Source organism: Argopecten irradians, chromosome 3 (assembly GCF_041381155.1).
Source record: "Argopecten irradians isolate NY chromosome 3, Ai_NY, whole genome shotgun sequence".
In the NCBI taxonomy this organism is placed as follows: domain Eukaryota; kingdom Metazoa; phylum Mollusca; class Bivalvia; order Pectinida; family Pectinidae; genus Argopecten; species Argopecten irradians.
In genome coordinates, this window is record NC_091136.1 from 299,704 (window position 1) to 327,324 (window position 27,621).

Sequence of the window (27,621 nt, forward strand, 5' to 3'; positions counted from 1 at the left end):
TTTTCTGTAACAGTTGCGATAGGAAAATATTACGATATGAGTAAAGAAATGTTTTATTTGTTTATTTTGATTACCATTTCTAAATTTGATGATTTGATCCCGAAAATTCCAGTGACAACACTTTTTAGCCCGGGTGATTCGACCTTGCAAGCTGGCGTTTTGAATGAATAATTATTCATTTGTGGTATTATGGTGGCAATTTGCACTCATATACAACATAACATATTTTAAAATAATAGTGTAAGTTTATCTTGAAACATTTCATTATTTAAACGTCACTTTGACTAAAAGAAAAAGAAACAGTAGGCCTACGTTGGCTACAATGTAAATCTTAAAGCGTTTATGGATACAATGCTACGTTTAGTACATGAAATATTGCACAAAAAAAAACATCATTAACATGCTTCTGAAACATATAATTAATGAATTGAATTGAATATGTTTGACATTAACCTGAGCTATGTTTAGTCCAAAAAGTTTCGGAAAAAGTTTTAATTTTTTTTATATTTGAGTTGCATGCATTAAATCGGACCTGTTCCCGACATCGACTTTAGGCCTACCTTTCAGTTATCGTGATTTTTCTAATTTGTTGAATTTTACGATGCATACGCAGTAGGCTCGATCGAAAGATATAATCTAAAAAAGATAGTATTGTACCATTTCCCACAGCTTATAACTTTGATAATCATGGTAACGTTTTAAGTCAACGCGGGCCTGTGCTTCGTCTCGGCGAAATCCAACGCATTCCCTTCAGGGCCGCCAGATAATATCATTTTTTCCACTTTTCTTCGTGTTGAAAACACAGCTACAGGTACATTACATTCACAAAAGTTTTTTTTTTCTATCAGGAAATACTATACCATACATCATCAAATATTTGCTAATGTAACGTGCAACCTCTCAATTTATACGGAGCTACCTGCTCCACAAGCGATCGGGATCCCTCGACTACCTGGTCGAGCAGTTTAATAATATTTACACAATTGGATATGTTCACAGGTCTGGACAGTGCCTCTGTCGCTATCGCCTGTCTTGCCACCCGTCGTACCTACGACGTGTAACACAGGACGTACCGCGTCCTGCGGTCTGCCCGATACTGCCTAAGTGTCGTGTCCACTAACCCTGGCTTCACAACTAGCCAGTAACCTGTATTCTATATCCTGTACATACATCACCTCTCTGCCGAGTCTCTGTCCCTGTTATACTCCGGAAACAACCCCTGGCACGACTGCCAGTGTCCTGCTCCGAGGCACCTACACTACCTCTGTCACTGTAGTGACCAACCCCTGGCGCAACCGCCAGTGTCCTCTGGTGAATACAACCACCAGTACCATAACGTTGCAGGTCAGGGCGTATCAGAGTAGCCTTTTACAACTATACAACGTGCACGCCACCAGACTGCCTTTGCAGGCAACCCCTTACTCCAGCGCACAACGTACCGATAACCAGAGTAGCCTTTGCAGGCAACCGCTCATTCAGGAGCTTCTGGCACCAGTACTTTGTACAGTGACCGATCTCAATCCCAAAGCAAATTAGTGTTCGCCAACGTATACTTTGAACAGAGTATCCACCACAGCGCAAACCTGTGTGATTCGTTAAACATAAAGTTTAATGTTCTCTGCCAGTGGTATTAGCTCATTTGCATATAGTAACTTGTAGCTCTAAATTCTTCTTCAATACGCTACACAAAAAACCTACATGAGCATGTTTAATTCTTTTCTACATCACCACAATATTGTCGAGTATATTTTACCATTTCTGCACATTAATTCAGCACTATAATCAAACTTAGTTAATAGAGTAACAAACTAACATATGCACCATACGTTTAACTAACACTACAAGAATACAATAAAATGCAATATTTAAGTGTCACATATCTAAAAATCACATTACAATAAAAATCATCACATACAATTTTAAAAGGATTTATGATGTCCAGCCGTATTCTACGGCGGCACAGAAGTGACACGAAAAATATTTTTTTTTAATGTAGGACAAAAAAAAAAGATTTTATGTAGGGTGAAAAATATTTTTTTTTCTTTGACGTGCTCACATAAAAGAACGTTTACGTGTTCACGTAAAACATTCTGTGTAAAGGAAGAAATATTTTTTATGTATGGTGAAAAATATTTTTTTTTTATGTAGGGCGAAAAATATTTTTTTTTATGTAGGATGAAAAATATTTTTTTTAATGTAAGACGAAAAATGTTTTTTCTATTACGTGATCACGTAAAACTTTATACGTGCTCACGTAATACTTACATAAAAAAATCACCATACATTAAAAAAAATATTTTTCGTGTCACTTCTGTGCCGCCGTAGTATTCGGCTTATGAGACACTAAAATTACGAGTAAAATTTATATGCGATACTTTACATATTATCACAATATACCGGCTCTGGTGTTATCATAATTTGTATTATCCATGTACAACTACCTATAGTAACCGCCTATGATTAATTGTATATATTACTGTGTATCGAGATTTCTAACATATGCTATGATACGCTTGAGTAATAAAATTAAACAGATGTCAATATCATATAATAACCCTAAGGATATCCCAATATAAAACATTCATTGCATACAACTTTAAGGATTTATGATATCCAGCCGTACTCGGCTTATTTCTTAACACTAAAATTAAGATTAACATTTTATATGCAATATTTAACATATTATCACAATATCTTAATCATAATTTTCATAAGGATATTTATAGTGACCGCCTCGAGCTCACTTATATTAATTCATAGTAAAACTTTAACTCAAATACTATGGTTCACCTGTATGTACTATACAAATCAATGATTAGCCATACTAAACCAACTTGTGTAATAAATCTGAACAAATGACTTTTTATATAATAACCACAAAGAAATGAATACCCCTATCTATATATAACAATTGAAATAGTTCTATCTATAAAGCAACCGCTTATACGCCTCATCATAATATATAATGATTTAGCTAAACTATACTGAAGTACATCTGTCTATAGAATATAATCGTATTTGTCTCTGGCACTAAGAGAATAGAACTCTGGCAATATTGAACACGCGTGTGTAAATAAATTTGAACGAATGTCACTATAAGTAGCACATTCACAAAGAAAATGAATTTCAATTTCTACAGTATCTAAACAGAACGGACAGAGTCTGTGTTCCTCTGGTAAGTTAGCGTAACGATCAGTCTCTATCATGATAGGTAGACATCCGAGTCTCAATTTACAGACAGTTGGCTACGATAATGACGTGAAATATGAGATGTGACATAACATTCAGGCTGTCATTCCCTCTAAATATCACGGCAGAATCTAAGTATATTCCTCTGGTTAAGTTTGTCCTTCCAAAGATTAGACAGACATATATTGTTGTCGGTTGTAGCAAGAATAGTGCTTATATTTCTCATTTTTACTTTATCTATATTAGCACTAGTTAATATATTGGACACATTTGACTAGGATGCGATTTTGCAAACACGTGCTTCCCACGAATTTCCTCTTCTTGACGACCACGAATATACTTTATACAAGATCATATTAGTGCCTATTGTTTGTAGACGTGAGTATAAATAAACAGATTCCTGTCGTTGTTTTGATATAAAAGATAGTCATCCAATATCCCCTTTGGCTCCGATATTTGAGGCATGTTTCCTTATCCCTAAAAAGGGTTTCACTGCTCGATTCTGGATATTGTTTATAGGACGCTGAAGTTTTTCCCTGAAGTTTCAGGTCTTCTTTCAGCGAAAGATCAGTTCTAGTCTAAATCATGTGAGGAAATGGATGTGAATATATTTTTCAATCATCAGTCAACCCTCACTGCAATTATCATTATGAAATGATATTATTGCACATGTGACGTCCAGGTGACTACTACTATGTGTACATTGGCACCTTTATTAGACAAAAAGCAACCTATGTAATCGGTCTCGTTTTGCGCAATACTAGACAATATGTGTGCACGATATCTAGATGTATTTACTAATTTGCTTTATCTGTCTAAAATTTTCGAGTTTTACCAGTTGATCGCATGATTCCGTTTTGTGACATGGTCTGTTTCATTCATAAAAGTGTTTTTTTTTATTAACCGGGATTCTACATTTTCCCGGTGTTCCTCATGGCGTACCTCTAAACTAAGCCCTAGAATACTTCGGATTGTCTTTGCATTTGCTTTTATGCATTTGATTTCATTTTAGATATATTTAATAAAAGAATTTCAATCTTTCAAACATCGAAAGCATTGTCTTAAGTTACATGAGATAATTTTATAATTTTTCACCTTCAACTTTCAGTCATTATATTAATTTTGTCTTTGCAGAATTTGTCAAATTTATGAGGAAGTAAAGACGACTTTGGATAAATCTGGAGGGTTTTGCATATTCACTCCTGAAATTCCATTGGCTCTTGCAAGGAGTACCATGGACGTGTTTTGTAGAGATGATTTCCGAGAAGGGATACTGTTTGGAAGGGTATTGGTGGGAGGGGAGGTCAATTTTGTTTTAAGTGTGAATAGGGCGTGGGTCTATTAATATCACAGTGCCTTATAATTACGAAAGAATATTTTGTAATAGTTGTTTCCATATCACAGCGTATGTCCTCGCTTTCGAGGGGTACAAATTATAGCCTTATACTGTACATCTTTCAGTTATCTGTGGTACAAGTGTTTCATTGTTTCCTGTAGATGTAAAGTTCAAATTGTCTGACCTAGTCGTTATATTATACTCACCAAAGTTTTTTCTCTAATAACATGCGTCTTTTTTTCAAAAGTTTCACTCGTGTTCAAGTTATATGAATTCGAGTAAACGATGTTTAACTGACATTGCATAAACCAAGTTATACCGTTCAAATTGGCAATGCAAGTAAAAATCCATTGAATTGTGAGTGTAAAAATAAAATTATTTTTAAAGAATCGTTTATGAAACATTTTTGTCGCTGTAGTCATTTTTCTTTTTCTTCTGGCATTCAAACGCGTCTGCCGGCCCCTTTATACAGCACTGACGGACTGTAAACAAATTAATAATGACGCGCATCCTTACAATTTTTCTGCAATCCTGGGAGAATTACAGGACCCTAAATCCTCATGAAGGCAGTTTAATAATTAAATAAATGCCGTTTTCATTACATAATGTAGTCGCCATGTGTAAGGCGTTTAGTCATTTTAAAATAAGGTGTGCATGTAGTAAACGTAGGTTGAGTGTATAGAGTAAAGCTAATTTAAATCATATTAAAACATTTTCGTTTGATGCAATTTGCCTTTTAAATAATAAATCATAGTCTGTCTTAAAAATCATCGGTCTATCGATGTAAATGTTATTACTAACTTATAAGAGTTCTAAAGAGGAAACTACTAACGATATGATGCTATACAAACACTTTGTATAAGGACAGTATTTCGAAACAATAAAAGACATTGACAAAGTCGACTTTTAATTATCCCCTCTTTAAACGACACGGGGGACATTGCATGGAATTTGAATTTGTCCATCTTTCTGTCAAACGTTCGCTTCCACTCTATAACAAGATGACCTCTTTTGCTGATACGGTTTATTACGTAAATAGGACATATAATATAACTTTTAAGGCAATAACCTATGTATAATTTTGAGTTCCCTTCATACTATGTTGTATACACTTTTTGTAGATATCATATTTCTTATCAGGGGAAATGACACATAGAGTTGCTCTTACACACAACGGGATCCATTCGACATACTTCATACTTAAATTTAAAAGGCATATTTTGATATTACAGGGCCTATTTCTTCTCCCCCTTATTTCCTGTAGTGAGAGGTAATTTATGGTAAAAAGGAAGAATGATAAAAAGGGAGGGGAAAAGTAGAACGGGCAAAAGAGGGATTGTATTGGCAATATAAACATGTATACGATTGAATTAAACTTAATGATATATGAATACATACATCTGCTTATTTAAAAGATAAGGACCAGCATCACTAGGAGAGAGGGATCACTAATATAGTTTAGAAAGTTTTCCCTATGTTTCCCATTCCTTTATTATTTTCCATTTCCACCTTATCTTTAGTATTTCCAATATACATATGCATTTTTCAAAATCATAAAATTCTTAAAAACACAAATAAACTCGTTTATGTTAAGTGACTTATGAAAACACCGCATTTTATAAATATATTCTTTTATGAATAAGTAAAAAAGTAACGTGTCCATGTGATGGTTTCCAAATATAAAAAAAAACAACAACAATAAGACAGTTTTTGTATCTCCCTAGCAGAGAAAGCGCATGTTAACCACGACAACGTTTACCTACCAACACGCTTATAACCGCAAGTTGGGTAATAAGGAAATTGACAAAAAGTTTTTAATGATATTAAACAGTTAAGTAAATCCAGACGTGATCTATCGACTGAAATAGTTGTTGACTCTGCGAAAATTCATTTGAGGGAGAAATTTTGGGTCAAACAGGCAAAAAAAAAAAAAAAAAAAACACATTTTCATCGCTAGTTTCTGTTTAATTCGTCCTAGCGAACAAAGTATTCTGAAAAAAACGGTATTTTTGGTGTTTGGAAATATTATACAGAACGACCACAAGACGGTCTTGGAAATTGGTGTTATTTCGCAGGTTGCCAGTAAATTTCCACGGCAGACGAGATTTCGGGACTTGTGGGCCGCCTTCCTTCAAAGCTATTTTGACCGATTTGATCGCCGAGTGAACCATTCACAAATGGGTCGTATTTATGAAAAAAAAATATTTCATTATATAATTATAAAACATTTTATAAGTCTTGTAACGATATACAAATATTTATTGAGGATTGCGTGTATTGTGGAAATGGGTGCTGTTTGGAGCGTTCCACCGCACAAAGGAATGCCATACGACAAGCGCAATCTAGTAGAAGGAATGTGCATGGTAACGTTGTGTCAACGTTGTTTCACTTGAGTATCCGGTTTGAACCGGTTCGGATTGATGTTGAAAGCCGCTTCGCTTTTCAAGTTACAATCGGCAATATCAGGTAAGTACATGTATCTAACAACTTACTGCCCCACATTGGATTAAAATTGTGTGAATAACTCGAATTCCGACCTGGTCAGTTTATATATTTTAAATTCTGAAAACCATGCCTTTTCTGTTTTACACAATTTTGTTTAAAGGATTTGTGCAGCCAAATTTTTTTTTTTGTAATATTTCAGGATATTGCTTTGGATGAATGAAAAATTAAGTCCCACCCAACGAATCGCCTATCTTTTAGCGCTATCGGTTGGTTTTGGTCGTGATTTACGGGTAGTGTCGACTACGGTTCAGAGATAATGAGCTAGGTGGTCACGTGGTCTTGTGATGTCAGAGTAGTCCGCGGCTACACAAGGTAAGCCTAGTACTATACATGTATACAGCATATATACGTATACGTTAGATCTACAATTTGAGTTTTTCGAGTAAATGGTTATTCTAGCTTTATGATGTAGATATTTACAGTTTCAAAACATTCCATTTACACCACTTAAAAAATTCAGACAAGCATATATCTAACTTTAGATTAGATAATCAGTCCAGTTTGATAGCGATATCAAAATGATGTTCGGATCAGTCTGGACTGAAACAAAATTTAGCATGAATATATCTTGAATCCGTGTTTTTATTTCAAACTTCTTCTAAAACGATGCAAACACGGCACAGTTTTTGAGTAAAAATAAAATGTGGACGGTTATCAGTTATGTGATATTGGAGTAACAGTACCGAACGTAACTTATACCGAAAATAATATGTATATCTATATTGTTGCCTTTGAAACTTAAATATATCAATGGTATTTCTGATATATGATCCTAAATCACAGTTAAAGTGTAGATTTAAATTCATTATTTCAAAATTAAACTAAATCCTTAAAACAGTATATTCATTATCGACCGTTTTGTATATCATACCGATATTTAATAGTATGATATATGAACATTTATCGTATAATCCAAAAAGTAACCACATAAAGTGTTCAAATGAAAATTGAAATTACTTGTATACAGGCATTATAAATAGATATAATATCTTGTACCTTTTTAAAAATATACTAATTGTGATATTTAAATAAGCATATTTAGTGTGATAATGTTGTAACCTTTCTTTTATGACTATACATGTACATTACAGTTCTAGACTGGAATGGTTTTTAAGGTTAAACCTTTAGTTCTTAGAACCATTTTTGTTTCTGAATAAGTCACCTTTTATTTTTGTTTTACCTGTGTACGACATATATATATATATGTGTGTATGTAATATATACTCCTAGGTATGATCAGGTATATTTCACTTCCATTTGCTTTTACATCTTCATTTTAAAAATGGAGGTGACAATAAAAAACCTAGAGCATAGATGTACGGGGTTTCCATAATTCAAATCACAATCCAATTAACGGATGTCAAAACCTGATTGAGAGTAAGACAATAGCAAATACCCGATATAGTCATCCGAATAGCAAATTGCCCGCGGCCAGATAATTACAGGTGAGTTCGATGAATGGCGTTGTGTACAGGTAAACAACATCCTGGTCAAGGTATTACATAACCATCAAACCAAAGGCATGGCTAATTATATATCTATAATATCGGTGATTCTACTCGTATATCGATTAAAAATTGAAAGCGACCGCACGGTCTGAAAAAATAGTTTGTTTTGCTTAATATCTCAATTATTTGATCTTTTATAATATCAAAATAAAATTCTTTCGACCACATGTTGAAACGTTTTACGGTATTGAAATAAATGTATCTCGATTTATTCGGTTAGCAACACACAATACAATGTTTGTAATGATCAATCATCGGTGTGTACGTATGTCAAGCATCATATCCTTGATGCTTTAATCAAGGATTTCTTAAATTGTTACGTAAAATTTCATTTTACTGTCACAAACTTTGCAATTCACAATGTATCAAAGATACAGACTACAGGAAAATATTATCTAAATAAAGCCTATTCGCTGCTGAACTCCTCGACAAAAAAATCTGAAACTTTTATTTCTGTTCGGATTTTCTTTCATAATTACACGAAGATACTTGGTATTAGAGCATAAATTAGAGTATTTGAAACATCGAATTTCACTTATTTAGTTATAAAAATTCGAGCCAAAGTTATTGTACGATTAACTTCACTCAAAAGTAATCATTAAAAAATCTTTGATCGGCTTTTCCTGTGACCGTCGATGTAAGTGATAGCACATCAGTTGTAGTACAGCTATAAGCCACGGACTATTGTGACGTCACACGGTTTAGAGCTAGAAAATATGCATAATCGGGTGGTCAGAAAATTTGACCTCGATATCGGCGGTTTACAGGTTATTCCGGTCGCGCGCGGCACGGAGAGGTTTCTACATGGTCTATTAAAGCCATTTCCAGCATAAACTTAAATTATCATTTTTGACTGCACAAATCCTTTAATATCAATACTAAGGACCCTACTCAAATCATGTCATCACTCAGTACATGGTATGGTCAAGGAAATCAAAATGTCCTGACTCCGTTAATGAAACTAATTCAAAGTCTTCAAATTGTTAACTTCTGCACTTAGTCTAATGTATTACGCCTTGTACTGGACTCGTCAAAAGGATATCGCGGACTACACACAAGTGAAGCTCGGTGCTATTTTTAGACGGCAGTCGTACTTGTAAACGGTTGATGATCAGGACCTGTCAAAAAACAAGTGTTGCCGCGTCAAGCCGTCAACTATGGCTTATGTAATCGTACAATCAAGCAATACACAATACGCGTTGTTCTTAAATTTAAAGTTGTATGGTCTATAACTTTCGCTCTTTTTGTCATAGTGAAAACTGTTTAAGTGTTATACATATTTTTCTCCGTCTGCCTGAGTTTTAAACTTTCTAATTATACCACTTTTTATAAAGTTGCAGCACTGGAAGTATCTTTAATTATAAAAGTAAAAAATCTTTTTAAAGGCCCACTACCTTTCCGTCGCAAAATTTAAAGGTTTCTTAAAAACATTAATAACAAAAGAAAATGTATATCGATGGCTTAAGATGAGGTTACAACACCAAACATATGCAAGATTTCCTGTCTAATGTACGATAAAAGTGGAGATTCATTTCGCTGTTTTGCCGTCTGGCGCAGTGATAGTCAACTACCGCGCGGCATTTAGGACGACGGCGGGAAACATAAAACGACCCGCGTTATGAAAATTAACATTTTATTTATTCTAATTAAACAGTTCTGAAGGTGATGATAAGTGTGCTAGTAAACGTATAGTTAATAACTTCTGCGACTCTACAAAATTATTGATCTCGTTTTACATTTCTATTTTAAAAATTAAAAGCCGTTTCGGAAAGATAGTGGCCCTTTAACGTGTTCACGTGAAAAATAGGCTCGAAGATGCCGAATCATTCCGAACTCTTCCGAACATCGTCGCGACAATCTCGAAGTAAAACGAGAGTTGTGAAACCAAGAGAAAACATCAACAATTTTTCATAAACAAAACATGTGGTCGACCTCATGAGACTCTATCTACAAAGAAAATAATGCTCGCAAATTACTCTATTTGATACACACAATATTTAACGGTAAAGTGTAAATTGGATGTTTTAAATACTCTATCTGTGTACATATACCAGCATGATTTGCTCATATAAGCCAGAAGGAAAACGTAAATAAACAAATGTGCGCCTACGCTAGTTATCTGGCTCACCACGTGCAGGTCGTGTCGAACGTCAGTCACGTGATACGATTCGGAATCCGAAGTCACTGAACATGGCAGTGATTGAAGGCGCTTTATTCAAAACCAGGAATATATGATTCGTAGATTTCGGCTCTCTTATAGGCCGACATATGCTTTTGGGGAGCTAAATCATCAAGTTACATTTCAATGTTTAAATATCAAATGTTTAAGTTACATATCGTTACAGTGAAATTAGCTGCAATACAACTTTAATCCATGCAGTGTTGCCTAGCCTAACGCTTGATTAAGTTGAGCTGTCATGATCAGATTCGTTACTGCAGTAAGCTTAACAGGCATACGAAAAACAATCATAATAAGCAACAGCAACCTCAAATATTAGATAGCGAAAAGTACTAATATCCTCCGATAGTGATATCTTTAACAAGTAAAATATATAGCTAAGCCTACTTACTGATATTACCGATTTTAACTTGAAAAGCGAGGCAGCTTTCAACATCAATCCGAACGGTTCAAACAGGATACACAAGTGACACAACTTTACCATGCACGTACTTTCTACCAGGTGGCGCTAGTCGTATAGCATTCCTTTGTGCGGTTGAACGCTCCAAACAGCACCCATTTCCACAATACACGCAATCCCCAACAAATATTTGGATATCAATGCAAGACTTAAAAAACGTTTTATAAATTTATGTAACTATATAATAAATTTTTCATAAATACGATCAATTTGTGAATGGTCCTCTCGTCGATCCCATAGGTCAAAATAGCTTTGAAGGAAGTCATGCACTAGTCCCGAGATCTCGTCTGCCATGGAAATTTACTAGGAACCTGCGAAATACCACCAATTTCTTAGACCGTCTTGTGGTCGTTCTTCATAATATATTTAAAAACCAAAGATACTGTTTTATTCAGAATTACTTAAATTTTCAGTGTGTAGAATCTCAGTTTGTCAACTTTTAGCGTTTGTTCGCTAGGTCGGATTAAACAGAATCTATCGATGGACATGTTGATTTTTGCATGTTTGACCCATAATTTCTTCCTCGAATTAGTTTTCGTAGTTATAAAAATTATTATAAAAATTATGCCAAAAGATAGATCACACCAAGATTTATGAGCATGCAAAATTTCAGCAAATTCGTACCTACCATTTCCTTTTTACCGAAATCGCGGTTATAAGCGTGTTGGTAGATTAAATTAGCCGTTTAAACATTTCGTTCAAGAACGATAACTCCGTTATCGCTCTTTTCTCTTCATTCAATATAAGGATTTTCAAGACTGACGATATCAAAAACACGTGAAACCTTCAAATCATTTTTTATTACAAGTGATAGCTGAATTAGATTCACCTTGTGAAAAAGGAAAGCGAGTAACACGTGGAAAAATAATTTCTTGTATATGTCTCTGTATCATTTAGTAAACACACTGTTTGTATAAAACTTGTAGACATCACAAGTATTGCAGCCAGATGACCCGTGCCCGTGACATCTGAGGAGGTATTCTCTATTGTTAAAAGTCGTCACAATGTAAATAGCTCTGCTAGAGTATGGGTCAAATACGTAATGTCAGCAGTTGTATTCCAGATAATCCTTAAAAAGAATTATGAATATATGTACAATGATTAGGAAATGGGGAAGTATCTATATATTTCACAATATTATTTATAATAGAATTAATAATTCATTTCTTTAATTACTTAACATTTGCATTAAGGTTATGACGAAAGGGTTTTAATACAAACTGTATTGACTGTTTCAAGGTTTTACGACTTTGTTGAAAAGAACGACAACTTGTGTAGTTATTAAGATCGCCTATCATCAACAACGTAGTTTTCTTATAGCATGAGTTATTTACAATAAGCGGTATATGTATACGCATAAGTATACGGATACGTATTTGATGAGAAGTAATCATTATTTGTAAAATCTTAGTTTTCTAAATCTCTAATTAGACTAATAGTATTGTAATTTATTTTTGTATTTGGCCGGTTGTGAATATCTTAGCATGCATGGTTCAATGTACAGTACAGGCCAGGTGGACGGGCTTCTTTCCACTCTATCCAGTGGACAGAATCCAGCTGTCCACTCAAATGTCCACCCAGTGGACAAGAGTGGACAGCTGTCCACTCCATACAGTGGACAAGAGTGGACAGCTGTCCACTCCATACAGTGCTAAGTGACGGACCACAGTATCCAGTGGACCATCATTATGACAGTACAGTGTTGTCCACTGGACACAGTGGACCACTAAATATCGTGTCCGTTAGGTAAATGTGTGTAACATAGAGTATTGTACTATAAACACCACAATCTCAGTTCTGATATCGGTAAAAAAACTATCTAACAATACATTATTTTAATAGTGTCATGATACACCTGTCTTTTTCATGCAGCATTCCATCTATTTATTTTTACAACGTCAATGTATCAGTATCCATAGATAATTCTTTTAGCTCCAGCATAACGAAAATCGTTTTAAGTTAATGATTGTTTTAATGTGTTATCCACCATGTATGAAAGAGTGTAAGTAAATTCCTTTGCAGACATTTTCGGCTAGTGACGTCATAAAATCTTCCTGCCATAAAATGTAATGCCTACATAGAGAGTTCATATTTAATTGTTTACACTTTTGATACGCAACTTCTTGTCAAACAGCTAATGAAATGAAATTTAAAGAAAATGTGGCATAAATAGTAGTTGAAGTTGAAAGCCATTCAGAATAATTTGGTTAACGAGATTGCTGTGTCCCCTTGGAATATAAGAACGTGTAAAATTAAATGATTTCAATATCAGCATGTTATGTGATTATCATTCTCTCTATAATTACCATTATTTAAAGGCTGTACTCATCAACGTCCTTGTGATCCAGATACGCCAGATGAGCCGCATCGGGGATTGTTATTTTGCCGATTTTCTAACAAGACTGTGATGCATTTTTGTTAACTCATAGATTTTTTACTTGAACTACCGTCTTCTTATATGCTTTTCGATTAAAATGCCTATCAATGAGGCACAAAGGCTTGTGGGAACCACGATGAACGACCTATAACCCTGCACTATTTTACTTGGAGGCGGAGGCTGGCGGAAGATAGAGGATTACGTCTATTCAATGGGGATAGAACTTTCGTTCAGATTTCTTATTTTTGCACTTTCTAAAGAGAGTAGAATAAGTAACTCATAAATGTTCTATTCATCTTAACGATTCACTTTTTTACAACTGTACTACTCTCTCCCTCCTCTCCGAGTGTCATGTCATTCACATGTCAGTTCTTTTATTACCTTGAGCCTTTCGGCTCATCGGTTTGAAACAAAACATATATATATATACAAACACAATACACAGAATATACCCTTACATCCATGCAAAAAAACACCCACTCTCACCATACATACATGTACACTGACACACAATAACCCTCTTAAGTATACATATGACAAGTGAAGAGGGATTATGCTAATTTTACACGTAGATTGTCGCCATGATTACTAATGATAATTACGCTTCCCATGTATACTGTATAGACTACATTAATCAGCAGGTGTCAAAACACTTGACCAATAACCAAGGATTTATAATACGTCCTTGCAATTAACCGACTAATTAATCACGTAATTATTGGTATTTGGAAGTTGTGGGAAACATCATATAGCTTTAGCTGACCACAGGGGTCCATCTCCATCCATACAGGTAAGGGTGACACTTGAGCTGATCCCCTCGTTGCACCAGGAAAACAAAGTACCTGTGGAAACTGCCAATCATAATGGATGTATCTCTGAACGCCAACATTTTGGATTTACCTGTTGGGTAGTTTTTTGTGACAGTGGTTATAGTTTTTTCCTAAAAGGAGTCCCAATGCCAACAGGTAAATTTACCTGTAAAAGTTACCTGTGTTGATACTTATCTAAATGTGTATTGATCAATAAGTGTTCAGAATTAATATCAGATACATATATACATAGCATATGTTACTGTTAATATCTATGAAAATATAACAATAGAATCTATGAATGAAATTAAATTAAATTCACAATGATTTTATTTCAAGAATATTAAAGATTTCCTTGATATATCTAAAATCTCTGGTATCAATCTCATTATATTTTCAATAGATTGATACTAAAATCAAGCAAAATTCTTTGAAACCTATTTCACATGGAAGTAACTTTCCCATTCAGTAATATCAAAGAATAAATCCGAAAAGGAATTATCTTATTTCAACTTAGTGTAACAATATAAGCCCTTTGCCTGTTGGAACGTGATTTTTTTCAACGAGGTCTTCCATATATGTCTTTTAAGTTACCTTATATACATATATAGTACATGTAATATCTGCGTTAATTACCTACAAAGAGTAAGTGAATTTATGTCAAATATGATTTCCAAACTTTAAAAAGGTATTACTTGTACTTGACTGAACTTTTTAAGTTAGCAGAACATACAATATATTTTAAAAGTTGCATTAGAATGCATCATTTATCACAATTATAAAATTTTCCTACTCTCTTATCCTAAAATGATATTTCTAGATCAGCGTGATATTACATTATAATGTAAACGTATTTCATTATAGCAAATGAGTACCTAGTAATTAAACTGTTGTCCGTAAACAGCGGTATTCCGACCGCTTAGTCCGTGACACGACTGCTACGGGCTGAATATAATATCCAATTTGATGTAAACAAAGAAATACAAATAAGAATACATATAGCATGTTCTAAGGTAAATTTATGACTGATATTATTTTAAAGAATGAGTACCCGGTGTTGTTTTCATTACACCTTGTAACGACAGTGACGAACTCGAGAATGCCTAAACATGCATACATTTACAATATGTACACAATCTGAATTGGAACTGTATGATATGAATTAATCCACATCGTAATAAATCATCAGTGGTCTTTTTGATATTTTGTCAATAATACTAAAAGGTCGTAATTGTGTTTCACGTAAATCACTAAATTAAACATCGTAGTTTTATGGTTTGACACAAGAAATGCATTAAGACGTAGTAGTTTGTTTTTAATATCATATTCAAATTTTACCTAAATATGTATCAAGTTATGCAGTGTATGTGCTACATGTACAGGGTATAGATGCAAGTTCCATGAAAACAGTCATAATTTTGTCTTCTAATTAAAGTACAATATGCGATACACGTAAAACCAATGCAGGTATAGAATGTAACTTTCAGTGATTGCAAATACAGATGGGGAAAATATCTTGGTTATAAAACTCTTTCATGATTTTACAGCGGTAGGCGAATTACTTACAATACGATTTTAAATGTAGGTGGTTATATAACTGAAATGAAGTTGGAAACTTTTGTGAAATGCCAGCATAAACCAGGACGTAGATCACGTATCACTTATAAAGTATTGGTTAAAATAAACGGAGAAATAAAACAATCCAAACACAATTGCATATTATAACATTCGCACAAAGATATCCGGTCCTACTGCCGTCATTACATTTTGACAATATTGGAGATAATATTTTTTTGAAACAACTCTTTCTGATTACGCCAAAATTTCAAATCGGTATGATCATGGTACACATAATGTAGTTATATGTTCAAAGAAAACAGAATTTTATCTAGTTTATTCTATATCTAGATTAAGTTTTACGGATCCAAATACACTTTACATTCAGTATATAACAAGGCAAAGACATAAATAGTATACTATCTAAATCTCAGACCAAGTATAGATCCTTGATTACATCCATTTTATTAAATCAAAAATGGTTACATGATAACAGAGATTTAAATCTTAATCTGTGATGATGAGAACTGTGAACACTTGCTGATTTCTGCCAGATCAATTCTGTCACTTATATTTGTATATCAGAGACATAGAAGTATAAATAGATACATGTATCTAAATTTCTGCTTAATATGAGTCGATTGCCCAGTGGGATACCAATCTACAGGATGTATATAATGATGTCACAGGTAAATTTACGATATCAGGTACAAAATCAACCAACCGTGAAATACACATCCGTGTCATTGGTTGTCGCATGCCATGTCCTGGGGCGTATACACAGGCGTGAAGGTTACGTTACGTAATTACACCCGAGCCGAGTAGATGATGACAATCATCTAGCAAATTAAAGTGAAACATTGGAGCGGTAGGACTACTACGTGCATGCGATTTCGTATTAAATTTTGAGGCCTCACATGAACCAAGAACTTATAAATTTAAGCTGCCGATGTATTTTCTTTTTATTATGAACTGATTAGTTGCAAAGTTGAAGCGACCGCGGCCGTATACATGTTGGTGACAACAGTCTTATATTATAGAGACGGTCTAGCCGAGTCAAGTATTGAAGGATCATGTACTAGATCACGACGACACGAACAACTATTTATCTGACTAATTCTTCAAAGGAGTCCAAATTTTCTTATCCTGTGCCTTGAGTTTTCTCCACTAGTTTGAATTTTGACACCATTTTCTAAAAAAACATCACTGATCATCTATGTCGTAAATATATTTGACCGGCCAAATTATGACGACCTTAAATGTATATCTAAACTTACCATCACTAGCTTGTATAGTCTATCTCATCGCGCACATGTCTTAAATTATAGACAGGTCTAAATTAAATAGTCTGTGGTCGATAACTAATTTGCTATGACTTACGTATTCTAAGACCGGTTTTGTGTAGGTATAGTGTATAATCTTTTATATGTAGCTTACGACTGCTATATAGCTATGTATCAATATACTTCCAACAATTCATGTTTACAAAAAAAACTTTTTCGGTTTCTCATTATGAGTTTCATACTCATTTGTCTAATGAAGATGGCCTTTCGGGTGCAAGCCTCATCCGCAGACTACACTCTTCAGCCTCCCGCTGTGATAGACAGATTTACCTGTGCCCGGCTAGCATGGCTAGTGCCCGGCCGGGTAACTGGTCAAGTCCTTGTCGGAAGATACTTCAGTGGGCAGTCATAGAATATCGTCCAGAAGCTGTCATCAGGATCTGTATCTGGCGTTTAAGATATTCATATACGGAATGTTATTGTCATAAAACTTTCGCAGTATTCCGGACGGATTTTACGCATGTATGTCGCCACATACTGAAAAATGTACAAATATACCCAATACCGCTTGACACAATGTGTGTTGTCATAGCGACGGCTGCCCCAGATCATAGCCACAAGCGTTTATCTGTAGACTTTTGTCAAAATGTACGTGTGCAGTCAGTTATGGTGCTTTAGTTTTCGATAGGAGATCAAACTTAAAGGGTTTGTGACACAAAAAGTGATAAGTTGTCTATAGATTGGGCCCCCTTTAAGATCACCGAAATAACCCACTCCATGGAGATGGCAAATACACACACCGAGATACCAGGCTATATATACATAGGGCCATCTGGGCAGCTGACCGATATGCAAAAATTTATTGCGATAACGAGGCTGTCAGCCAGCACACGTCACTGGTTCACCGACTGGCTCACCGCTGCTGATGAGACGGACATGAATAGAGCTGAACACCTAAACTTACAGTTATATCTTATCCTGTGTTTCACATGAAATAATTACAGGCTGTCATTATAAATTCAGTGTGGTGTAATGTGCTGCTTATGGCTGCTATAACAATCACAGAAATAAAATAAGTTTTTAAAACAAGTTCTTTCGCTTTCTAAAGAAGAAGGGTATTCAAAATACATGGTTGCATTACATAAGTGTCAAGTTTGAGCTGACAGAAAATCATCATTTGTGTGAATGGGGTTTTATATGGAGGCATTAAATTACTTCAGGGTCAATTTAATCATGTTTGAAAAGGTGACCTATTATCTCTGACCTGATAATAGTATTTATTGTACATTTATGTTATAATTACTCAGTCCTGTTTTTTAGTAAACATTATACATGGAACGTGCGTGTTTCAAATGTGTGTTTGCTTGTAACAACTGAAGGACAATTTGTCATCACCATTGCCTGCTACTTAATTACTCATACGAATGCTACAATACACATTATTAAACAGATGATTGCATAGTATCAGTAATAGTATCTGGCTGTATAGTCGTATAAATACATTATATCGAGATGTAATGTATATAAATATTGCAGCAAAAGTAACATTTCTTTAATAATAAATATATCAATAGGTAAAATTAATAACAATATAAACAATTTACAAAGATGTTTTTTATTGAAAACTATAGAATTGATATCATTTATCTCACGACAGCAGAACGTAGATTCCGAGTCCGTAACCATTGGATCACAGAAACCGCATGAACACCTGTTGAAAATAAAAAAATACCGGTATAACTAAATATGTATCCACAACATAAAATGGAAAAATTGACTTTTGGTAATTGAACCATGTAATTAGCTTTGTCTCACAGTAGTAACCAATGTCATTATCCATTCATCTGTTGTAAAGAATACAATCGTCATTTACTGAATTCTTCAATTGTTTAATGACATAGTAATAAAGTGTATTACACATTGTTGTCATCGATGTTAATTTAAAAAAAGATTTTATTGAGATACATGTATATTTGTAATATGTAGGTATGTAAAATTAGTGTAATAATTATATAAGTCGCAAGTCACTGATATAAATCATACAAATGCATTTAGGTTAATGCATTTATAATGTAATAAAAGGAGAAATTAATTGTTCTCAATGGATGATGTAAAAAAAAATTGTGTAAATGTAAAAAAATTAATTATGTAAGATATATTACAGATTATATTCACTTTTTAAAAAGAAATTATCTGATAAATACCCATGACGGCATCCACATCTTTATTTAATGCCAATAAGTTGAAATAATAATAGGTGTATTACAAACCATGCTGTGTTTGTCAACCGATCCTCTTGATTACCTTCTTGGTTTTCTTGATCAGCATCTGAAACATCTGGCGATGTTATTCCCTTTCTCCGTAGAAAGATAATTATCAGTGTTCATCAAAGGGTCAAACTGGTATGGGATAATGTCCAGAACAAATCCCAAAGCAGGGATATCACTGTCATTGTTTTCCACTGCAGATATTTAAAAAAATACTAGAAGACTCTGTAGTTTTTCTCTATAAATATATAGTCTCAACGGATGACGCGTTGGTACCACGTGACTGGCTAGCTCATTAAAGTTTCTCAGCCGCAGCAATTTACCCTTACAGCCCTAAAGTAGATAAACAGCTTTGCGGAGTGCTGTGAGACGTGTGTCAGCCAACATTGATGGGGTCAAACTATCAGAAAATTTATAAAAAGGTTTTTGTGTCACAAACCCTTTAAGTACGGTTATTGTGGTACGCATTATTTAGTTTATCGAGGCTCAACTGTAGATCTGCTACACTAAAAACATTTATGCTTTCAATTCGATATAAGATACAACTTTTCGTTCATTTAGCAGCTAGCACAATTAAAATTTTGATGATGAGTTTTATTTATGTACGTCCTTGATATTTATATATCGGTAAGACGATGTATTCTGGTAAGTAATAATAGTATACCATACATTATAGGTACATGTTCATATTATAGAACAGAGTAATTAAATTATCTATGTCGCTGTATAGAACAAATTTTCACACTTATATTTGCTGATGCAATTTTGTAAAATATTTTCTAGAATTCTTTCGATTTGTTTTTCTGGTTTTGACTACGATGAAAATGTGCGTATGAATATTGGTGTATTTGTGTGGGTAAAGATATTTCTAATCATCCATCATGTCATTCAGTAATTTCACTTCTTGTTACACATGGTATCTACCGGTAAGTGTAAAAACTTTTGACATCTTGGACCAGGTTTTCTGGTACAATGTACTTACAATATACCCGTGAGTTGCAGTGACGTGGACTGTCAATCAATCACAGTAGGTATTTCCCTGTGCTAAGAGGTATGACCCCCGTTGTCTTGGTCACACGACGATCTACCAGCGAAACCATATACTGGTATTTGACATCACAGGATGTGATTTTCACAATTTATGTTTCCCTAAGTGATACAACTAACTAGAGTATGCAGAGTCATTTCATTATATGTATCGTCTTGTGTTGAAATAAATATTTCCAAGGAAGCAGTTGAACATATGCTGAAATAAGTTTAAGATTTTTACGTTAAGCAGAAAAGGCACCTGTTGGACTTTGAGATGAAATATAAATGGATATGAATTAAAAATTTATAAATATATGTTCTCCTTTTATTCACTAAAACACGTAACATGGATAAGAAGATTTCAAATATATCGGCAGATTTAGTTAATTAAAAGATATCGTTCATCGCTGTCTCTCTGGATCTCATTCGGACACTTAAATTTATCTAAAATTAAAGTGTCGTTTACATTACTAAAGAAAACAATAAAAAAAAACACAAAAAAATTGCATGGCCTTATGCTAGGTTTACACTATGTTCCCGGCGACCACGGTAGCCCCGTTTACCCGAAACGTGGTGCACCGTGGAATTTTGGCTATTTTTGTCACTGTATTCAAGTTGAGCTAGGTCTTGTGAAGTTTTGGCACGGTCTTTTACGGATCACGTGGTGGACCGTGGATGCAGGGGAAAGTGCTGTTCCCGGAGGTTAAAGGTACACTACGGCTTTAGCACGGTCTATCAAGGATACCACTACGTTCTCTCTAGTCCTGTTACGATTTGATGAGGTCTGATACGTTTTACACGTTTTGATCAAGCTCCGATACGTTTTTCACGGTCCGCCAAGGCTTACTAAGGATGGAAGTCTGATTCCGGGCTTTTTTTGGAGCAAATGAAACAATATTTATTGCCGAAAATGTCATTTCAAACACGTTTTAATTACAAAATGTGTTAAAAGAAAAGAAAATCTTAACCATATTTGGTATAAACATATAATTATTATAGCCAAGTGTTTCTACTCATTTTTTTCTGTAATGGTTCTCACTTAATCTGCCTTTTACAATAATAGGTTTCGTATAATTTGATGGTTTAAATGTGTTTGATAATGACTATTTCTATCTATTAAAACAAATAATTCCAAAAAGTAGCATAATGCATCATGCAAGGCAGTGATACTCTATCATATATTGCTTGCAACGTTAGACCGTAATAGGACGTAACACGCCGTATTACGTCGGGCTTTGAACCGCTAAAAGCCGTGATGTGCCTTGACAGAACGCATCAAAACGGCTATCACCCACCTTGGCTAGCCGTCTAAACCTTGACAAACCTGGACAAACCGCCACAAAACGTGCAGGCAATCTCCATCAACCTTGGCAAAACGTGGATAAAACGCAACAGAACGTCACAAAACTTGAAATCACCGTGAGATTAACGGGAACGTGTATGCTGCCCGTTCCACCACGGACCGTCTGGAAGTTTTGTTACGGCCTCGTACGCGCTGTTACGTTTTGTTACGTCAATGCCGTTTTATTACGTCCTGTGGCGTTCACCATCTGTACCGTGACTGCCGTGGCAAATTTTTTGACAGTTTAAAAATCTGGCACGGCATCCACGGTAATCACGACCGCTCACGTTTGTCTATCACGTCCTTCTGCGTTGTCTCACGTTATCTCGCGGTCACCACGTTTTGTCCACGGTGGCCTGAAACGGGGCTGCCGTGGCCGCCGGGAACATAGTGTAAACCTAGCATTAGGCACATCTCAAGAAAAATCGTCTGGGTAACGATACCGCTGTCGAAGTACCTCGTTCATTTTGACTCGCTGACGTACACGGGACTAAAAATTATATTTTGAAATGTTCTGTTTAATTTCCTGACAAAGATGTCGAAACTACATAAAAGTCGGCCACAGTACCGAGATACCGCCCTCAAATTTGCTCAATTTGTATCTGTATATCGACTCATGTGTCTGCTGATTTGGGGGAATAACCGATATTATATATACACAATTAGGATGATGATATGATTATATCAAGGACGTATATGACATATAAATACATACAAATCCTTGGATTATATGAATATATTACGAAATATTTCAACTGAACTAATGCTAAAATACGTAGTCCAAAGGGATCCCCTTGTATACGTAATAGTTATGCACATCTAGGAATCTTGTTATCCACTTGAAAACGTTTATGTTTGAATATAAAGTTACTAGGCCTATCTTCATAATAAAAATTTATTACGCAGTTCAATATACGTGATTTTCTTTCTTTTAAGAAAAAACATCAGAAAGTATATCATACTATTCTAAATCTCTCTTTTAAGCAATCATCTACAAAGTGATACAGTACGTTTATTGGTCATAAAAATTATCATCATATGTATATCAAATAATGATTATATTGACCAAAACTCACAAAGAATTGAATATCCGAAATCGAGCAATTATCAGAAATATCATTACTGACATTATGTATTAATTTTGACAAGAATTTATTTGTGTTCATTATAATCCTTGCTTTTGAATAGTTCTTTTTTCGATATGCCATTGTAAATAATGTATAAAAATACATCCATATGATTAAACTTTCAAAATATTTATCAAGGATATATTTCAGTTGTCCTCAAATAAAGATTGCTAACAATACTGAATTTTTCTTGATGCTGACATATTCAGCTAATTTACAAATATTCACTATGTAATCGCAACATAAAACGTTATTAAATTTTACAAATATGCCTTACGTGCCAATTAAGACAAGTTTTACTCGTTTTTTTCTTATAGTATAATAATTACAAGGACGTATATAAATAATCACTTATAAATCCTTGGATAATTACTATAATCAGAAACATATATATATATACATGTATATAAGATATATTTCTGATATAATATATCATCAATTATTCAGTATTCAATATTTATTTATCGCTTTGCGGTCATGGATTGAGCCCATCGAGCGTGACGTATACACTATGCAGCGAGAACCACTCAGATGCCTATGTGGTTGTGAGTGACAGGTGAATATCAGACATCCACCAATCAAACGCGGACACCTATTGTGATTGACAGTTATAACATACGGAAACTTCCGCACGTTTTGTCAAGAAGTAAAGATGACGTAAGAGAATGTTGAATTTTAACTTTAGAATTTAATAACGATACGTTTGACTTGACGGAGGGCTATTCTGGAATGTCCAGAATGTACCCGATGTGTTCCGTACAAAGTCGGAGACCTAACTGCTTTACAAATAAAATATTTCATGCTTAAATAATGTACATACAATAAAATTACAGAATTATGATTGACAGATATCGCTCATTGGCAGATTAATCAGCCGTGGTCAGTGTCCTTTAGGCAATTAGGATGGCCGTGACATTAATCCGGTTACGTAATAGAATAGAACTTAATTGCCAGAGGATATACACAGTTATCACACATAAGGATTTTATCTCAAATGGCACAAACGTAAATATGATCAAGAATATAACCTTAGGAATGTCAAATTACACACAATAGTATTAACTGATAATTGATGTTAAAATTTAGCAACTATTCACGCACTTTAAAATTTATCACAAAATTCTTTGTGATAACTTCCTTCCGCTCCGGGAAAGACGCGTCCTGCGTCTTAATTAAACTGTCCTCTGTTTTGATGGAGTCTATTCGCTCGGTTTTCATAGGAAATGTGTGGTCGCTGGCGTCGTGAATTATTTTGTGGTTGGTTTCGTGGTCCGGGAAAAGTATTTAGTCTGGTAGTATTTGGAGCGCTGTAGTAACTAAGTTGTTTTTGGAGGCTTGTGATTATGTTTTGTTTCTGTTTTAATTCCTCGTCCTTCTCCGAAATTTTGAACTTTAAATTCGCAATCTGTCGTTGTGTCTGTTCTTTTTGTTTCGCGGTTGTTTGTAATGTACTGATTGTTTCGTCTTTGCTTTTCATAATTTTCTTTCTGTTGTCCAATGCTTTTTCTAGTTCCTTAATTTGAGACACATAATTGGTTATATTCACATTTTTGACGCGCGCACATTCCTCTTCTAGAATTTCGTTTGATCTTTGTAATTTTGCACACTTTTCTGATATTTTGGAGATGGTAATTTTGGTACGAACAAGTTTTGACTGTAATGAAATTATCTGGTTGCTGTAGTTAGAGTCTTTCTGGAAATCGTTTTGAAGTTCACTATTTTCAATGTTACTGAATGGAAAAATACACAATACCTTTTTGGTTTCTCGGAATTTCCTGAGACGTTCAGAATCTCGCCGCCGTTTAGATGTTGACTTGGCCTTTTTCTTTGGTGCAGTGCGAATACGGACTTACTGTCCGAAGAGTTTTTCGGGACAGGAACAGGATGGATAGGCAGTTGTCGCTGACTGGTCCAGGGATAATATCCTGTTGTACCAACATTTGTAGTACAATGTCCGGTTCGATTAAAACACATTCTCGAAAAGTGGCCAATGTTTCCACATCGGAAACAGTAACATCCGTTTGCTGGACAACACATCGGATGGTTTGGGGCGAAGTGGCCTCCACATCTATAGCATAATGCCATCCTGAATGGTTACAGTCAAAACGTTACCCTGGTTAACTCCAAAGTATGGCGAACACAGTCTTGGTTAAAATCCAGTCCGTGCGATTCCGAATAGAGTTGGTCCTTCTTTGAGTCACTCGCGGGAAATACTTGCTTGGCAGTTGAGGTTTCGGGAAAGCGTACCCAGCGTAGAAGTGGGTACTACCAGGATTATCTCCACCAATTAACATACGGAAACTTCCGCACGTTTTGTCACGATGTAAAGATGACGAAAGAAAATGTTGAAGTTTAACTTTAAAATTTAATAACGATACGTTTGACTTGACGGAGGGCTATTCTGGAATGTCCAGAATGTACCCGATGTGTTCCGTACAAAGTCGGAGACCTAACTGCTTTACAAATAAAATATTTCATGCTTAAATAATGTACATACAATAAAATTACAGAATTATGATTGACAGATATCGCTCATTGGCAGATTAATCAGCCGTGGTCAGTGTCCTTTAGGCAATTAGGATGGCCGTGACATTAATCCGGTTACGTAATAGAATAGAACTTAATTGCCAGAGGATATACACAGTTATCACACATAAGGATTTTATCTCAAATGTCACAAACGTAAATATGATCAAGAATATAACCTTAGGAATGTCAAATTACACACAATAGTATTAACTGATAATTGATGTTAAAATTTAGCAACTATTAACGCAAAGTTCAAAGCACTTTAAAATTTATCACAAAATTCTTTGTGATAGTTATACGGGCTACGGTAGTACTTCACTGCTGTACAACTGATGTGTATGTTTTTGCCTATATCCAAGAGTTGCTTTCTCCTGCCAATGTCAATTTTCAATGTATTTCTGTTGGCTTTTTAGATATTTGTGTTAGTACATGTAGATAATACAGAGGGTTAGCAATCTTGTCATTTATTCGCCGAAGTATTTTCTTTTTACTTTATGGCAGCGCACACTTGTTTTACGATTTGATAATACCTGTTATTATATTATTTTTGTCTAACCAATGGAAAATGTCCATTAATCGAGAATTTCGCATGTTTTACATGCCGGCTGCGGTTGAAAAACAACCTATGGTACAAGAATGATACAAGAGTAATATTTTAGATCACATTAACAAGATAATTATGTAATATTTCAGAAAAGTAGGGCTTCACGCGGTCTTAAATTAGTTTACATAAATATTTTTTCTCGTGTCATTGGATTTCAAGCAAAATCTCAAAAATCCTTGCACAGATTCCACTTACAGTATTAAATACGGATACAATACGAGTACATATTGACATATTTTACATGTAGGTAAATATATCTTCGCTGGTACATGTAGATCACCTCATGATCATGCCACAGCCCATAGTTGGGGAATTGATAATATTAATGCGTAATTACCAAAACTTATCTCACTAAATACTTGTTAGATATACATTTTGTTCTTAACCAAGTATATCTTCTTTTAAATGGATGCTATAAACCACTGTGTTACACGTACATGCAGATCTGCATGTGTACGTACACGTATGGCTGCCGATATCTCGAAAAAAAACCCGGCAGAATCGTTCATATTTCATGCTGTAGAGTTTACGTTTTAATTTCCAGTCGCTTTTATTCCATGGGCTGCTATGTGAAGTCTCAAATTGAAGTGATATTACGTTTGAATAATTTGAATACATGTAACATAGACGGTGCATTTAGATTTATGAATACAGATTGTAGTACTGTAAATGCAGACCAGAACACATTGCGCACGGCTTCGAGTAGTTTTGTTTAAAAAATATGATAAAAAGTAACTATAAACTAACTCATTTCTATGTCATTAACTAAATTCCAAAATTTCCAACGAAAAAGTTATCCAAATTACGTAATTTTGTGACTCTGAAAAAGGACGAAATCCGGGATCTCGGCAGTACTGTACATGTACGTAATAATGGCTGCCGTGCGTTTGGGGTAATTTACGAAAGCAAATTTTACTTTGGTCATAATCACACATCGTTTTACCAAGTAAGACTTAGAAAACAGTAATCGCTTATTAAAATGTCAGTATGATATTTTGAGGAACATGAAATTTAATTTGTAATTTCAAGCTGATATTTGCAATATTCTGTCTATATGATATGTTGTAGGGAATTAATGTGACTTACTCTGACTCTGTTTTTCTTATATAAGAAAAATGAAAGAACGATTCCTTTTGTATTCGATGCAAAAGCAGACATACAATTACCACAGCACCAATTTACTTGACACCATATCAATAGATTGTTTTATTCTGTGTTTGTAAACATATTGTTTTGTTTAGTTTCCTTTTTCTAATAACATACGAGATACAATGGACAGCTACCTGTTTGATCTAGAATGCACGATCATTGTATGGCTATCGAGTGTACCTAGATGAACTTGTATATCACCGTAAAGAAGTGGAACTGTACGCTACTGATAAGTGTGGTTTGACGGACCGAGCATTATGGTGACTGATTTGGGTCATGTCGTAATATCGCATTGACGACCCCGCTTTGCGACAGTGCGCCAAGCGAAGAGCGACAGTGCGCCAAGCGAAGAGCGACAGTGCGCCAAGCGA

General features: G+C 34.7%; 1 protein-coding gene across 3 annotated transcripts in view; it reads left to right on the forward strand.

The window, feature by feature from the left end:
* LOC138317218 (uncharacterized) overlaps window positions 1-4,926 on the forward strand; it is a 30,882-nt gene extending 25,956 nt beyond the window's left edge. For all 3 annotated transcript variants that reach the window (XM_069258769.1, XM_069258771.1, XM_069258770.1), the window contains one exon: window positions 4,324-4,926. In XM_069258769.1, the coding sequence (XP_069114870.1) occupies window positions 4,324-4,349 (26 nt within the window). In that variant the 3' untranslated portion in view covers window positions 4,350-4,926. The remainder of the gene's footprint in view (window positions 1-4,323) is intronic.
* Window positions 4,927-27,621: the final 22,695 nt, after the last annotated feature.